Genomic DNA, 15,720 nt, shown 5'->3' with positions numbered 1-15,720 from the left:
AGAGTAGTGTTAGACTTAGGAAAAAAAAGTTATACTTATCATGTAAAAATTTTTAATCACAATTTATTATATATGATAAATTTATTAACTTTTAAAATAATTATCTTAAATTAATTCAAATAATGATTTGTAATTAGATGAAAGTGATCTTAGAATTATATTGAAAAATTAAAGTAAAACTTATTAAATGTATCATTAATAAAAAAATTAATATTATTCTGAAATAGTTTTTATTTCTAAATATTATTCATCATTAGGTGTACAAAATTTTCCGTCACGCCTCAAGTCTATTATGTAATCCGAGCCCCTATGGATATAAAATGGAAAAATATGAACTTTCACCATGGGGTAATTGGGGCGGAGGAAAAGAAAATAAGAAGGAAAAATAAATTAGGATAAAGATTGTGTTTATAGAAAAGAAATGGTGGAGCTAGCAATATAAGAAAAGAAGAGAAGAAAAAAAAATGAGAAATATAAATTGGAATTTGTTAGTTGAGTGATGAAAATAAGTGGAGAGAATAACAAAATCCACTCACAATTTTATATTTTGCACAAATGTGATGGATGAGCAGTGGCCAACTGTATGTAGTACATAATTTATGATAATTTTTTACTATTGGTTAAAAAAACACTACAGTACGTAAAAAAATCCCAAAGATTATGAATATTAATTCAATTTCCATCTTTTAAAAAAAATCAATTTCATAATCTTCGGATTTCCGGTTGACGTAATATAAAACAATTAATGCTGAGTAGATAATTCCAATTAGATTGACTTATTAGAGATTAATCGAATGCTTTCTTTTTTATGACCATTATATTGGTTGATGAGTGATTATTAGTTGATTATGATAAAATATTTCCTTATATATATATATATATTATATATATATATATATATATATATATATATATATATATATATATATATATATATATATATATATATATATATATATCCGAAAGGTCTTCTACCAGTTATCGTTCGAACTGCCAAGTGCCTGTTGGATGATTTTATTTTTTTTAGAGGTGAAGTTTGGCCCTATAATAAATCTTTAGGCCATATGTATTATTAGCAGACAAAGCTTAATAGAGAAATATGCTAGTAAATCCATTGGAAGTATCAAATTCGCTTTGTCGGGTATAGGCAAGCCAACTTGATTTCATCATTATGATATAGTAATATTTAAATACTTAAGCCAATATGTATAATATATATACACAATGAGGAAAACCTTTAATTATACCGAAAAGGCTAATTTAACAAGAGTTTATCCAAGATGATTTATTAATAAATGTCACCATGGATTATTAGCATTTAAATATGTAGGTTAATTCAAAATACCAGGAAATTGAATTGCACTGATTTAATGTTCATTATTTTAATTTTGTTTATTAGAATCAAGGACTTAACCAACGTCGATCTGTTTCCACTAACAAATTCTTACAGTCATAAGCAATTGATCTGAAACATTTTAAGGTAGACAGAGTTTCATCCTTTTTTATAGATATGGTAATGGCTGGTGGCCTCCTTGAGAGGAGCACCCTCCGAATTGAAGTCCCTATAAAAAGATTTTTAAATTCTAGTTCTTAATTTAGTATTTTACATTCTGTATTTTGAAATTAAAATTTCAAGATTCTTTAAATATTTAGAAACGAAGTCTTTTAGCATGAAACATGTAAATACTTTTAAAATTACCCTTTCTCCTTTAGAATGATTTAATCAAACGGATCCTAAGGTTTCTAAATTAAGCATAGATTCAAGATATTTATACTTAAAGAGAAATATTAGGAACATTCCGTCTAACACTTGTTTATCCAAAAAAACTCTTTCTAACATTCTTTTTCCAACACTATCTACATAGATTGTAGAAATTTATTCAAAATTATCAAATTTGATGGGTCTCAAGCTTAATTAATCATAAATAATTAAGCATTATAATAACTTTGCTAGTCAGATGTAGTTAGTAGGCATGATGACGACTGCATCAAAATTTTGTAACTTAAAACATTAATTGAATCCTTTAACCAGCTTTCAAAATTACCGGCAATATATTAATATTTTCTATGCAACTTGTTACTCTGACTAATACTATATGTAGGTAACACAATCTTTACTTTTTCTTCTTTGACACAGAATAAATTTATATTTGTATAAACAGATCTGCTTATACGCATGCTATGGGCTTTGCCAAGCAAAATGTTATATGTTAGTCAGGCATATCAACATCTATCCTTTCTGTATCTACAATGCCTTCCAATAATATGGATTTATATGCCTTTAGATAGATAAAATTAGAAAAATGAGAAAAACAATGAGATTACCGGAATATGAAAAACGCATTTACTAAACTGAGTTATAAATTACCTTTAAAAAATCCGAGTTATAAATTTTAACAGCCAATGGTTGTTGGAATTTTTTTTAATTAGTAAAAAAAGGGATTGGTCAGTACCAGATAATTAATGGGTGTAACTTATTGAAAAATGCTAATTAGTGTCTTAAGGAATAAAATATGTACATTAAATTTTCATTAAAAAATGATATGAACACATATTTATTGTGATTTTTAATAAAAAATTATTTTGAATTCCTTAAAATAACTTATTAATTAGAATCGAATTTCATAAATCAATTATCATTTCCAATTAAATATGGCACTCGGTTTCCTCAACGTGATAGCCACTCCAATCTTTGCAGCCTGAGGACATTGTTTTCAACCATTTTCTATTCTTTTATATATTTGACAAGACTACAGATATAACCCTGCCAATATTACACGTAAAGTACTAAACCTGCTACATTCACCGTCTTTAGTTCTGCGTTAGAACTTTATAACTAGCTAGTGTGTTACGGGTTTGGTTTCACGTTTTAGTTATAATTTTTTACGTTTTAATGTGATTTTAGAAGCTAATAATTGTTACTTTCACATCTCAAACGTGATTCTTCCATTTTTAATAAGTTTCCAAGCACTCTAAACGTGGATAAAAAATATGAGAAATCAAAAGCGAATATATATTGCTTCTCCTTGAACATAGATATTGAATGCGAAATTTACTGACGCGACACACTCCCAAACATGCACTCAACTTGAAATAGAGAAGAGGAAGAATAACTTAAACTATGATTGATACTATTAAGCTAAAAAATACTTATATCTACATTCTAATTTACCTTCACGTATCCTACCACATAACCACCTGATTTAATCCTTGCACATTACAACGAATTTAATCATGATAATATTGTGTGCACACAGTTGACCATCTGACTTTTGACTCAATATGTATATTTTTAAATCAATATATCTATCCAACAACCTCAAACACAAATGGGAGTGGATGCTAATCACATTTTTTTCTATCTAAATAATTAATGAAAATTATGTTGATAATTAAGGAATAATGAATAGGCTGTAGTATGGAGTCTGCTTTCTAATCCTTCTGGAGTGTTCTTTTTATATAACTATTAAGCTATATATGAGATTAGGTAAACAATTATATTGACCAGAAATTCTGCTAAACTTTGATAGATGGATGTTAATTTAATTTGTAAAGTAATTTTCAGTCTGTTCACGCTGAACAGTTAGGCTAGTACTACAAGTATGTGAAGGGGTTACCTGCTCTTTTGGGGTTTCCTTGAGCCACTTCCTCTTAATACTTGGTTTCAAAATTTTATCTAAGCAAAATATTATACAAAATATGAAAAAGGAATAATTGGTGTGATGATAGTGCTAGGCATGAGAATGAACAGTCTCAGCTTTGAAGTTCTTCACAATTCCATAATTTAGTTATATTTTGTTTGAATTTTGCCCTTATAAACTTCATTACCTACATAAAGCGAAATCAGAAACATGAGACTCTCACACTAATGCTCATAACCATTAGTATAAAAAATGCATAGGTCAACATTAGTGGAAAGCTAAGTTTACAAATATATAATAAATATCTTCAACGATACGTCACCAACTATTGCTACGTATGTTATACCAGAAAAGTTCAAATTTGTTCCAAGATACCACTCTTTATTTTGATCATGTAGCATCCATGGTTTCAAATGAGAGGGAGGAAGGCAGAAGAAGACGAAGTACTGGTCTGTCCAATTATTATGAACCATATCAATATTAAATACACACAATTAAGCAACCACCACCACCACCACACCATGAAAAATAATGCATAGCGTCAATAAAATATAAAACTATAAAAGAAATAATTAACAATGGATTTATACTAATTCAATTTCCTTACTCGTCTTCCATCTCTTTCCTAGCTACTACCTCCTGCAGTTTCCAGGCTTGAAGTCAAACCCCTATATTTCTCAAGGATATTTGTTCTTCTAACTCTCCATCCAATTCAGCACTTTTGCAAAATGGCTTCAAATTCTTATACAAGGGAAAGGTTCTCAAAATTATAAGGTTGACCAAGATTTCTTTCATTTTTCCCCATAATCTGAGATATAGGGAAACTCAAGAGTGTTGGTGATCAAGGCAGAGATAGAAATGGAATTCAGAACAAATTTTATGGAACTAGGAGGAAGATGAAGTATTAACTAGTTGGCATGATTCAAGTTTTACAGCCCAATGGGGTAACCTCTCTCTCAGATTATGATGGAGTTACCAGATATTTGGATATTAAGACTGGTTGTGGCATGTGTTTTTTGTCTGCATATATTTATCAGATCGGCTTCTGGCTATGCAACTGAAGGTTAGTAACTTCATACTATAATAGTTTTAGATCAGTATTTCTATTACTAGATTTATTTTCCAATAATTATAGTGAGTTTTTTTTAATATAAACTCAAGGTCTACTTATGATCATAGTTAAAATGGGGGAAAAAAAAAAAGAAACTTCTTTGTGATGATGCAGAAATAGAATTTGTTAGTTTCGTACTTTCAATACTGAGAATCTTGAAACCACTTCACACTTGCTTTTCTTTGATGTTGCTCAAATTCTTTAAGAGAAAATCCATTTTATACAAGATAAATATAATCTGTGAATTTTTTTGTGTAGGGTTTGAAAACATAGCATGCTGTGCTGATTCAAATTATACAGATCCGCAAACCACCTTAAATTACACAACAGATTACAGATGGTTCCCTGATAAAGGAAGTTGCAGAAGAACTAAAGATGTGTTAAATGAAAAAGTTCGACTGTTTTTTGTAGATGAAGGAAAGAGATGTTACAATTTGTCAACAATTAAGAATAAAGTATATCTGATAAGGGGCACATTTCCATTCAACGGTGTAAATTCTTCCTTTAATGTTTCAATTGGGGTCACACAATTAGGTGCAGTGAGATCATCCGGGCTCCAGGACTTGGAGATTGAGGGAGTTTTCAGGGCTGCCAAAGACTACATAGACATATGCTTCGTGAAGGGAGAAGTGGATCCCTTGATTTCTCATATTGAATTAAGGCCATTGCCTGAAGAGTATCTACATGACTTGCCTGCCAGTGTTTTAAAACTGATAAGCAGAAATAGTCTTTGGGGCTCAAAAGATGAAATCAGGTATGTGATATACTTTATTTTGAGGTGAATTCTACCCCCATTTTTCAAAGAAGTGTATCTCCTAGAAATCTACAAGGCTTAGGGACTATCACTTTATGGTTTTTAAGGAAGCATCATATTCATACATAGTATAGATGTTAAATATAACATCAACATACAAGACTTAGGGACTAACAAAAAACATTTGCTGATAAAAAACAACATTGAGGGGATATATAATTGCAATTTGTGTTATGCTTGCTTGGACATATTTTAGACAGAACCAATTTGAGCAGCATGATCCTTGAATCATACCTACAAAAGCATGAGATAACCTATGCTTCACCATAAAAGAAAGAACAGTAAAATGCATGTACACCTTTATGTCCAACTTTTTTCTTTATTGCATCTAAATTAAAATAATAACAAATAAAGAAACAAGAAGCCAGGATTCGAGAATTTATCACTCAATCCATTATAATGTGACTTACAAGAATTACTGTTGCCACTTTGTTCTGGATACCATCAATGGTGCAAACTGCAAAAAGGATGTCAATGAGGTGTATCCTTAGTTTTTCGTTGAAGTGATGTGTGCTTAGTGTTTGGTCTATTAAATTTTTTTTGCTTCTCTGATGCCATGGACCATGTACATGTACAAAAAGGTCTTATAATATGGCTACTTACCAAATTTTAGGTTCCCAACTGACCCAAGTGATAGAATCTGGAAAGCAACTTCAAGTCCATCATCTGCTCTTCTAGTGTCTTCCAATGTCAGCAATTTTGACCTCAAATCCAATGTGACACCACCTCTACAAGTCCTACAAACGGCTCTTACCCACCCTGAGCGATTACAGTTCATGCACAGTGGCATTGATACGGAGGATAATGAATATCGTGTATTTCTCTACTTCCTTGAATTAAATAGCACTGTCAAAGCAGGCAAAAGGGTGTTTGACATCTATGTTAATGGTGAGATTAAAAAGGAGAGATTTGATATATTGGCTGAAGGGTCCAACTATACATACACTGTCTTGAACGTTTCAGCAAATGGATTACTTAATCTAACCTTGGTCAAGGCCTCAGGAGCTGAGTTTGGACCCCTTTTGAATGCTTATGAGATCCTGCAGATGCGATCATGGATTGAAGAGACCAACCACAAAGATGGTAAGTGTGTCTGTGTCACATTTAGCTGTTTTACATTCCATTTTTGTATTCATTTCTGCACTTAAATTTGCAGTAAGGATGAATTTTAAAATGTAAACAATCTTCAATCTCTCTCTCTCTCTCTCTCTCTCTCTCTCTCTCTCTTACACAAACGATTTTTACTTCTTTAGTGGAAGTGATTCAGAAGATTAAAGAAGAAGTGTTGTTGCAAAATCAAGGCAATAAAGCACTAGAGAGTTGGACTGGAGACCCTTGTTTTTTCCCCTGGCAAGGAATAACATGTGACAGTTCAAATGGTTCGTCTGTTATCACTAAGCTGTAAGTCCTTCAATCCTTGTTAAAATACTGCCACAGCCCACAAGACTCAGATTATGGCTTTAATGGCCCAACATTAGATGGTCATGGTGCAAATGAAAAGTGACTCCAGGTGAATTTTACCCACAATGTTAGTGATTTGAAGCCTGAAGGGATTCAAAAACTCTCAGCTGAGAGTTTTTGGAGAAAAGACAGATTTTTCCTTCAACAAATACTTCCCCAAACAAGCACTTAGTCTCACAACTACGTTTATGAGACTACCTAGTCAATGACTAAAATATGTAATGGCTTAAATTCATCGATACATGATTTAATCAACCAATTAACTTTTTCTAGCTAAGCAGGTTTTTCTATAGATAAATCAAATCTTTTCTTTATGTGCTCACTCCCTTTTTCATAAGCTGTTTATTACTTATCTAAATTTTTTTATTTATTTATTTCCAGGGATCTGTCTGCACATAATTTCAAAGGACCAATTCCTCCCAGTATCACTGAGATGATCAACTTAAAACTACTGTATTACCTTCAAAACTCTTGTTCAAATGCTTCTGCATTTATTTTTGGTGGATAAATTAGGACTCTGTTTCATGGATTGATGTAATTATTTGGTTATTTGCAGGAACCTGAGCCACAACAATTTCGATGGTTATATCCCCTCATTTCCACTGTCCTCCTTGTTAATATCAATGTAATTATCCCTTCTAATGTTTGTTTAGCTATGATTCTGGATGGCACACTATGAATTATAGTACTTCTATTATACTTGTTAATGTTATCATAAACAATAAGTGGAAGTATTATGACACTTAATTACTTAATAGAATTGTGAGCAAGCTTCACTGTTACATAGGCCAACAAGAATTTACCTCAAATTTGATTTAGACAGATGCTAAAAATTGCATGATTTTATAAACAAGTTCCAAACCTTCATTCTCCTTCTTGAAGCAATGAAGAAGCATAACTGTGCAGTATTACATGGATTGAGTATCCTATACACATATGGGCATAACCTGATTAGAGCTACCATTTATCCTATGCACAACTCTATAGCATCACGTCAGTAACAAGAGTTAGAAAATATCAATGCATTAAGCATTATCTATGATTTTCATGTGCATCCTAACCCTTATTTGTCTATGACACCTTAGTAGGTGCAGATATGTCTTGGTGTGCAATGTCCGTGTGAATAATACTTGGAAAGATATATATTGCTCTTGTTTCTTCCTTTCTTCACTTAGATTCAAATCATAGAAAAATTTCTTACTGTTACTAGTGTCATCAAGAAAACTACCACTGAAACTTGTTCAAATGTTGATTGATTTAACTTTAATGAGCAGAGATCTGAGCTACAATAATCTTATGGGATCACTTCCAGAATCAATTGTCTCACTGCCACATTTAAAATCGTTGTAAGTATTTATGTGTTGGCATTCTATTTCATCTATACCAGGAAGCCACTTTTAATTATTTCATTTTTTAATATACTTTCTACAAATTTAGCTTGTATTCTATTCATTTATAGGTATTTTGGCTGCAACAAACGCATGAGCGAAGGAGGTCCAGCAAATTTGAACAGTTCACTAATCAATACTGAGTATGATACTCTCTTTGAAACGAAACAACAAAAGCTTTAAAAAGTAAAGCATAATTTGATTTCTTATTAACATTACTATTTCAGCTACGGAAGATGCAAAGGAAAAGAACCTAGATTTGGACAAGTATTCGTCATTGGTGCTATTACATGTGGATCACTTTTGATTGCTTTGGCCGTTGGAATCATTTTTGTTTGCCGCTATAGACAAAAGTTGATTCCATGGGAAGGATTTGGTGGAAAGAACTACATAATGGAAACAAGTAGGCATTTTGTCTTCTTCAATCCTTGATATCCTATGTGTTTCAGCATTCTAAAACAATATATTTTCTTTTAAGATTAACAAACAAAAATATACTCACTTCATTCTTTAAATACAATCTCAGATCATAAGATATTAAGATCAATAGTCTTGAAAGTTATCATCTTTATCATAGTAGGTGGTTTTCCATACATATTGAATTAGTGTTAAACTTCTATTGGCTTCAAAAAACATGCAAGATAAATATGAATGAGCTTCTGTTGTTCTACAGAAAGGTTGAAGGAGCCATACATCTTTAAATTGCATTATCCTTCACTATTTTATATCACCATAGCCTCTGTTCCCAACATCAATTCCATTTTTCTTCTATTGATTCGCTTGTAACCCATGCACATAACTAGAGCAAACTTAGGGTTAAGCTATCATTTCAGTCAGGAACTCGCTCATAATGTTTTGTTGTGTTTAATTATGAAAGTAATGAGGGGGGAAATCTATTTGAAAATTAACATATCTTGTGCAAATTTCTGCATAAATGACTTACAATTTTGCATGCCATACCTGTGCACTTTGAAGTTTGAACTACTAGTAACAAAAATTTTAAGGATGACATTGCTATCAATGTGTCATGTAGGTTTTGTTCAATCTAAACTGAATGAAATAATTTTCTACAAAAACATGCAGATGTAATATTCTCTTTGCCAAGCAAAGATGATTTCTTAATAAAGTCTGTATCAATTCAAACATTCACTTTGGAAGATATTGAGGTGGCCACAGAAAGGTACAAAACTTTGATTGGGGAAGGAGGATTTGGTTCTGTTTACCGTGGCACCCTAAACAACAGTCAAGAAGTGGCAGTGAAAGTCCGGTCAGCCACATCAACTCAAGGAACTCGAGAATTTGATAATGAGGTACAAATACAATATGCATTTTTACTTCATTAGATTAACAAAGCTCCCATGAAATGTTCTTAATTAAAAAAAATTAGGGTGCAGGAGTAATTTAATTAGTGACAAAAGGAGAATATCTTATATTCAAAAGTTCCCATGAAATGTTCCTAACTAAATTTTTTTAGGCTGCAAGAGTAATTCAAAAGCTGATGTTTGCATCCTGGCAAATGCTAAAGAAGAATATAAGATATTGTCCTTTTGTCACTACAACCACCGCTCTTACATTCCCCAAGCCCTCTTCATTTAAATTTTAGCAATGGCCTACTTTTCCACCTCATACCATCTGACCAGTCTGTGATGTATCTTGCAGCTAAACCTACTTTCAGCAATACAGCATGAGAACCTGGTGCCTCTTCTTGGTTACTGTAATGAAAATGATCAACAAATTCTTGTGTATCCTTTCATGTCCAATGGTTCTTTGCAAGATAGACTCTATGGTAAGCATTCCAAAATCCTTTCAGCTTATTTTTTTCGTACCCATTAATTCTAAAATTCAACTTTACAACAGGGGAACCTGCAAAGAGAAAAATATTAGACTGGCCAACTAGACTGTCTATTGCTCTTGGTGCAGCTCGAGGTAAGTAATATGGTGCTTTTATTTTTACTAAGCTGCAGCAAATTTACCTAATCAACATATAATCTTGAATCCTATCAGGAAGGAGAATAAAATAAGAGGCATGCTGATTTCTCTAATGAATAAAAAGACTTGAGGAAGTCATAAGCAAAGTGACGAGGCTTATTGATTGAAAATGATGGGGCAAATCATATTGGCTTCTACTTTATAGTTTATAGTGTTTAAGATGGAGATGTTTGAGGGGGGAATACTGGAACAATATGATAAATCACATGCACTTCATAATAGTACTTTCAGACCTAACGACAACACTTTGAATACACTCTTCAACAATTGCTGCTTCAATTTCCTTCAAGCAATTTCTTAATTTTTGTTTTAATAATATTTTGGTGTTATTGACACTGTTTAGTGTGGAGGTTACACTTTCGGACCCAATTTCTGAAAATGTTTCTATTGGTTCATCATGGATCTACTTTGATAAAAACGAGAAACATGGCGTGATGCATACTTAATTTTCTTCACAAGCTTAACTTAGTCACTGACCTAACTGTCTTCATTACAATTTTCATCTATAACATGTTGCAGAAGATAGACTGCTAACAAATTTTCTGATTAAGCAGGTTTGGCATATCTTCACACATTTCCAGGGCGTTCAGTAATACACAGGGACGTGAAATCAAGTAATATACTTCTAGATCATAGCATGTGTGCTAAGGTTGCCGATTTTGGTTTCTCAAAGTATGCTCCTCAGGAAGGAGACAGTAATGTTTCCCTTGAAGTAAGAGGAACTGCAGGGTACCTGGATCCTGAGTAAGTGGACATCTTGGATCATGTCTTAACCAGAACTTCTCATACTGCTTTCCTCCACTTTGAGCAAAAGATTTATTACACTTCCCACATAAAGGTTTCTAGGAATCAATTAATCATCTTCAAATAAGAAAACCCTAAAAAACAAAAAATCATATGCAAAATGATTACCCAGACTTTCACCACATTGTTTGTGTCATTGAGGCACTGTCAATCATAGAGATTAAAGAAATGTTTCTGATTATATTTCCTTTATGATTTGTATATTTATTTATGAACAAACAGAAACCAGACTGTTCTATATATATCAGTAACTACAAATTACAAGGGATAATTATCTAATTGAATTCAGACAAGATGATCTGAACACTCATACTCCTATATGTTTCCTGTGTTACAGAATGTAACTATGATCTGAACAACTTTCAAAATAGCTAAAATTTATCCCCATGCAGGTACTACAAAACCCAGCAATTATCTGAGAAGAGTGATGTCTTCAGCTTTGGCGTGGTTTTACTTGAAATTGTGAGTGGCAGGGAACCTCTCGACATAAAGAGACCCCGGAATGAGTGGAGCTTGGTTGAATGGGTATGGTCCATGCCCCATTTTTTTAATTTATTTTACTGGATTATACTAAATCACATTTTGTTCACGTCACTAAGAATTAACTTTGCTTGCATTGCAGGCTAAGCCATACGTTCGAGCATCAAAGATGGATGAAATTGTGGATCCTGGCATCAAGGGAGGATACCATGCAGAGGCAATGTGGAGAGTGGTGGAAGTAGCACTGCATTGTCTTGAACCCTTCTCAGCATATAGACCAAACATGGTTGACATTGTGCGCGAGTTAGAGGATGCTCTCATCATAGAAAACAATGCATCAGAATACATGAAGTCCATAGACAGCCTTGGAGGATCCAACCGTTACTCTATTGTCATAGAGAAAAGGGTGCTGCCCTCAACTTCATCAACAGCAGAATCAACCATCACCACCCAAGCCTTATCCCATCCACAGCCAAGATAGCAAATGGGTGAAAATGGAATTCTTTTCATTCGTTTTTCATAACTAATTTAGTCATGATACATTTCAAATAGTAAAGGAGAAAATACTACTCGTTTTTGTGATTGTTCTGTCATCCACTATGCATCTTGAAACTAATCTCTCTTGCTCAGCCTCATTTTTATGAGTAATAAATTGGCTCAAATGCAAAAGTCCAAACTTGACTGGTAAAATTTGCGTAAACAAAATTGATTGTGATTTAAACTTGAGACAGTTCCAACCGTGCATTCTACAAAGCTATAGACACATTGGTTGGACTTGGACTAATTCCACAAAGCAGGACGAACAGCTCTAAGTTTGTGAGGAATATTCTAATTCCAGCCTAACAATTATTAAGAAGTCCTTTATCTGTTTTTGTTTGGGGGGAAATATGTCAATACATAAATGAAGGCGACTTGCATGTTCTTTATTATTATTGTAGAATCCCAATTGAAATCCTAGTGATAAAATTACAATCTTTGCGTCAGCATCTTCCTAGATCAACGGTTTCTTGACGAGGAATCAGTTGAGCAAAATGGGCATTCATCAAACTTAAATCTTAACGAATTTTTCAGGTTTTATAGCATTATGCGAAACAACATTATTAAAACAGATACTTAAAGAAAACAATTTCATCGGAAACCAATCATCCTCTTTCTTTGAGTTGATCGAGTCCCTAAGACACCTATTTCTTTCATGGGTATTGATTATTGAACACATGATTGTCTATTAGAGTGCATAATTTTTAACGAGTTATTATATCCTTAAGATATATTTCTTTACAACTTATTTTTTTCAATATTCTTTATGACATTACTATCTTATCTCACCCTATCTCCTTTTCTTTCTCCCAAAATCGTAGAAAAAGTTATAGAAAACGTGTAGTAGTAGTAATAAAATTTGGCATTTTTAATAGGCTTGAATAGATAACTTCAAAATGTCCTTATAGACCAAATAAATCATTTTTTTTATAAGACCACATAAATCATATTTGAACGAATGTCCTAGTGCTGTAATGAATGGGATAATGTACGGCAAAAGACATTGTCAGTGGGGCCTGATTCAATAAAATGTTTTTTTTCCTTTTTCGTTTCAGACAAAAGAGGGAAAAATTTAAGCAAATATTTATCCTCTTCTGAATTTGACAGAGAATTACTAATGACAACAAAGAGCCAGTTCGCACACTCTTCTTCCTCCCCTTTTCATCCCCAATATTATGCCGCTTCTTAAGAAATAATGAGTTGAAGACAATACCAAATTAAAGGTCTGAAATTGTAGTGGTAGCATATCTGCCATGTTCTGCAGTAGAAATACTAAAAACAAGTCTGCATAAGAATTCATTTCTGATTAAAATGCAAGCTTGAGTTCCTCAGGTACACTAAAGTGGCGAAAATTTTTCCCCAACAAGGAAAAATTGACCTACACAATCATATTGAACAACCAATCACCGAGACTTTTGCATCATTGCATGATCAACTTCATAAACTACATACTGTTTCTTCCTTGTTGAATTATGTCTCCTTAAGAACACGCAAATTAGAACTAGAATGAGAACAAGCAAAACAAGAAGGAAGGACAGAAGAGATTGAGCAGAAATAATCTGAGTCATTCAAAAGAAAGATAAGTGAGGCCCAGTTGTCATCCAATGGCTTAAAAAGAATGAGTGAAAAATATGTTAGGGATAATAATAACATTCCTTAAGGTGTATATGGAAAATGTCAAACTAAGGAAACCGATATCATCCATTTCTATCTACAGAAAGAATTCCATATTCTGCCAACTGAGCTTACTCTTAACCAATTGATGTATTCTTTCCATTACTACAACTAAGATGACTGATTTCCCGGACCTCAAGTACGTGATTGAGTCTGGCACGAAAATATGTCTCAAATGAATCTGAGTTGGCGGCAGAAGAAGGTGAATATGTAAGCTTACAGCGCCAGTGAAAACACAAGACTGCATTGGAAGGGACTAAGTTAAAACTTAAAGGCATTTACACAAGGCAAACAGGGTAAAAATCTGATAATTGCAACATGATTTCTTACTCCAAAGTTGCAAATATGCAGTTAACTATATGATCACGCAATAAATTGCAAAACCAAGAGAGCTAGGGTTACAAAACAAAGCATGATACAAATCAAACACTTCACTTTTGCTTTATAAATGACTTGCATATCAAGAATTCCATTTAGATTTTCATTTTACATTATAGGTGGAGAGTGCTCACAACACAAATTCAAGTGGCAAAAAGAGAAGGATTAGCCGAAGCATTGCCCACTTGAACTTCAAGCAGCTCCAACCTCCGCTCCAACACATCCAGCTTCTCATTCAAAGACGCCAACTTGCTCTTCGTCGTAGCCTCTGAAAAAACACACATAAAGTGTCAAAGGTGCAGAATAAAAATTCAACCTTTGAGGTGTTTTTGGTGTGATTCAGTGTGCTCCAGCACTCACGGGATACCCAATTACGTGAAGGACAAAAATGGTGATGTTGTTTCATGGAAAGATGAAACGACACGTGATGGGTCGTTTTGCAGAGAGAAAAGGAGAAGTGTATGTACCGAATTGGACAAGGAAGTCGAAGAGGCGACGAACGTTGAGAGAAATGTGAGAGATGAATTCGCGGTTCTCCCAATCGGCTTGCACCGCGATTCCCACGTTCACTGCGTTTGTTATCCCTCCCGCGCGAGCCATGTCTTCTTTCACGCGTTTCCAGATCCAATGCTGATGCACTCTGCACTCTGCACTCTGCAGCAGATTAGAATGCCCAATTTATTCCCAGTGGAAGAAACATATATATTTCTCTTCACTGAATATATATTTTGAGTTTAATTTTCTGACTATAATTATAAATGTAATTTATAATTAGGTCTACCTTGTTTTTCTTTCCTGTTTGTTTCTTCTATTTTCCCACTAATAAAAAAATCAATTATAAATTACTTTAAATTATTTTCAAATTAATTTTTATAGAAAATTAATAATTGTTTACATTGTGTTACCAATGATATTTTCGAACACATGAATAAATTAACATGGAATTAAGTTTTGAATATACAATTATGATAAATAATTAAAAAAGATTTTTACCATATTAATTTAATTGAAAGATTTTTTCCCACTTTTTTGACAGTAAAAAAGATTTTGCTTTTCTTTCTGTGGTGGCAGGAAGTTACAAAGTGAGTTGAATAATGAACTGACTCGCTTACCCTACCTATAATGTAGGACTTGAGTACGTGGGGTTGACTACATTGTTGAAATACCAACTTAATTGATTGCCAGTGAAAACAATGAAGATGATGCTAATCTAACCTAACCCTATCTTAAAATTGAAGGTGAGCCTTTCATTATGATAATGTCACTTTTTTATACTAATTTTTTTTAGTTTTAATTTTTAGAATAAAAATAAGGATAAGTTTTTTTTTTTTTGGACAGAAAAAATAAGGATAAGTTTTAAACTTCTTTTAAAAAAATAACAATAAATAAACATAACAGAAATACCTCTAGTTTACTCCGAATCTCCTTCCTATCTCGTTAAAG

General features: G+C 32.9%; 2 protein-coding genes across 4 annotated transcripts; one reads left to right on the top strand and one right to left on the bottom strand.

The window, feature by feature from the left end:
- The first annotated feature begins 3,934 nt into the window (after positions 1–3,934).
- LOC114368939 (nodulation receptor kinase-like) lies at positions 3,935–12,364 on the top strand. 2 transcript variants are annotated; one of them, XM_028326238.1, is made up of 16 exons: positions 3,935–4,090; positions 4,271–4,704; positions 5,011–5,506; positions 6,180–6,649; positions 6,820–6,967; positions 7,409–7,480; positions 7,584–7,652; positions 8,302–8,373; positions 8,487–8,558; positions 8,643–8,818; positions 9,499–9,725; positions 10,075–10,201; positions 10,273–10,341; positions 10,959–11,148; positions 11,601–11,733; positions 11,831–12,364. In XM_028326238.1, the coding sequence occupies exons 2-16, from the start codon at positions 4,605–4,607 to the stop codon at positions 12,167–12,169; spliced, it is 2,760 nt and encodes a 919-aa protein (XP_028182039.1). In that variant the 5' UTR covers positions 3,935–4,090; positions 4,271–4,604; the 3' UTR covers positions 12,170–12,364. The 2 variants fall into 2 exon arrangements, with proteins under 2 accessions (XP_028182039.1, XP_028182038.1); XM_028326237.1 differs by having other exon boundaries at positions 3,935–4,704.
- Positions 12,365–13,510: 1,146 nt separating this feature from the next.
- On the bottom strand, positions 13,511–14,982 carry LOC114368938 (protein BRICK 1). Of its 2 annotated transcripts, XM_028326236.1 has the most exons (3): positions 14,745–14,982; positions 14,412–14,545; positions 13,511–14,140 (listed from the first exon to the last, which is right to left on the bottom strand). In XM_028326236.1, exons 1-2 carry the CDS (start codon positions 14,875–14,877, stop codon positions 14,421–14,423), a joined length of 258 nt encoding a protein of 85 aa, XP_028182037.1. In that variant the 5' UTR covers positions 14,878–14,982; the 3' UTR covers positions 13,511–14,140; positions 14,412–14,420. The 2 variants fall into 2 exon arrangements, with proteins under 2 accessions (XP_028182037.1, XP_028182036.1); XM_028326235.1 differs by lacking the exon at positions 13,511–14,140 and having other exon boundaries at positions 14,190–14,545; positions 14,745–14,980.
- Between the last annotated feature and the right edge of the window lie 738 nt (positions 14,983–15,720).

Source organism: Glycine soja, chromosome 9 (genome assembly GCF_004193775.1).
Source record: "Glycine soja cultivar W05 chromosome 9, ASM419377v2, whole genome shotgun sequence".
In the NCBI taxonomy this organism is placed as follows: domain Eukaryota; kingdom Viridiplantae; phylum Streptophyta; class Magnoliopsida; order Fabales; family Fabaceae; genus Glycine; species Glycine soja.
This window is presented reverse-complemented; position numbering and strand designations above follow the sequence as displayed.

Bases quoted from the DNA above. Each gene is read 5' to 3' on its own strand.
- LOC114368939 (XM_028326238.1), top strand. From the start codon at position 4,605: ATGATGGAGTTACCAGATATTTGGATATTAAGACTGGTTGTGGCATGT. The intron at 11,149-11,600 runs GTAAGTGGACAT...ATCCCCATGCAG, and splicing joins GCAGGGTACCTGGATCCTGA to GTACTACAAAACCCAGCAAT. The intron at 11,734-11,830 runs GTATGGTCCATG...CTTGCATTGCAG, and splicing joins AGTGGAGCTTGGTTGAATGG to GCTAAGCCATACGTTCGAGC.
- LOC114368938 (XM_028326236.1), bottom strand. From the start codon at position 14,877: ATGGCTCGCGCGGGAGGGATAACAAACGCAGTGAACGTGGGAATCGCG. The intron at 14,546-14,744 runs GTACATACACTT...GTGTTTTTTCAG, and splicing joins CGACTTCCTTGTCCAATTCG to AGGCTACGACGAAGAGCAAG.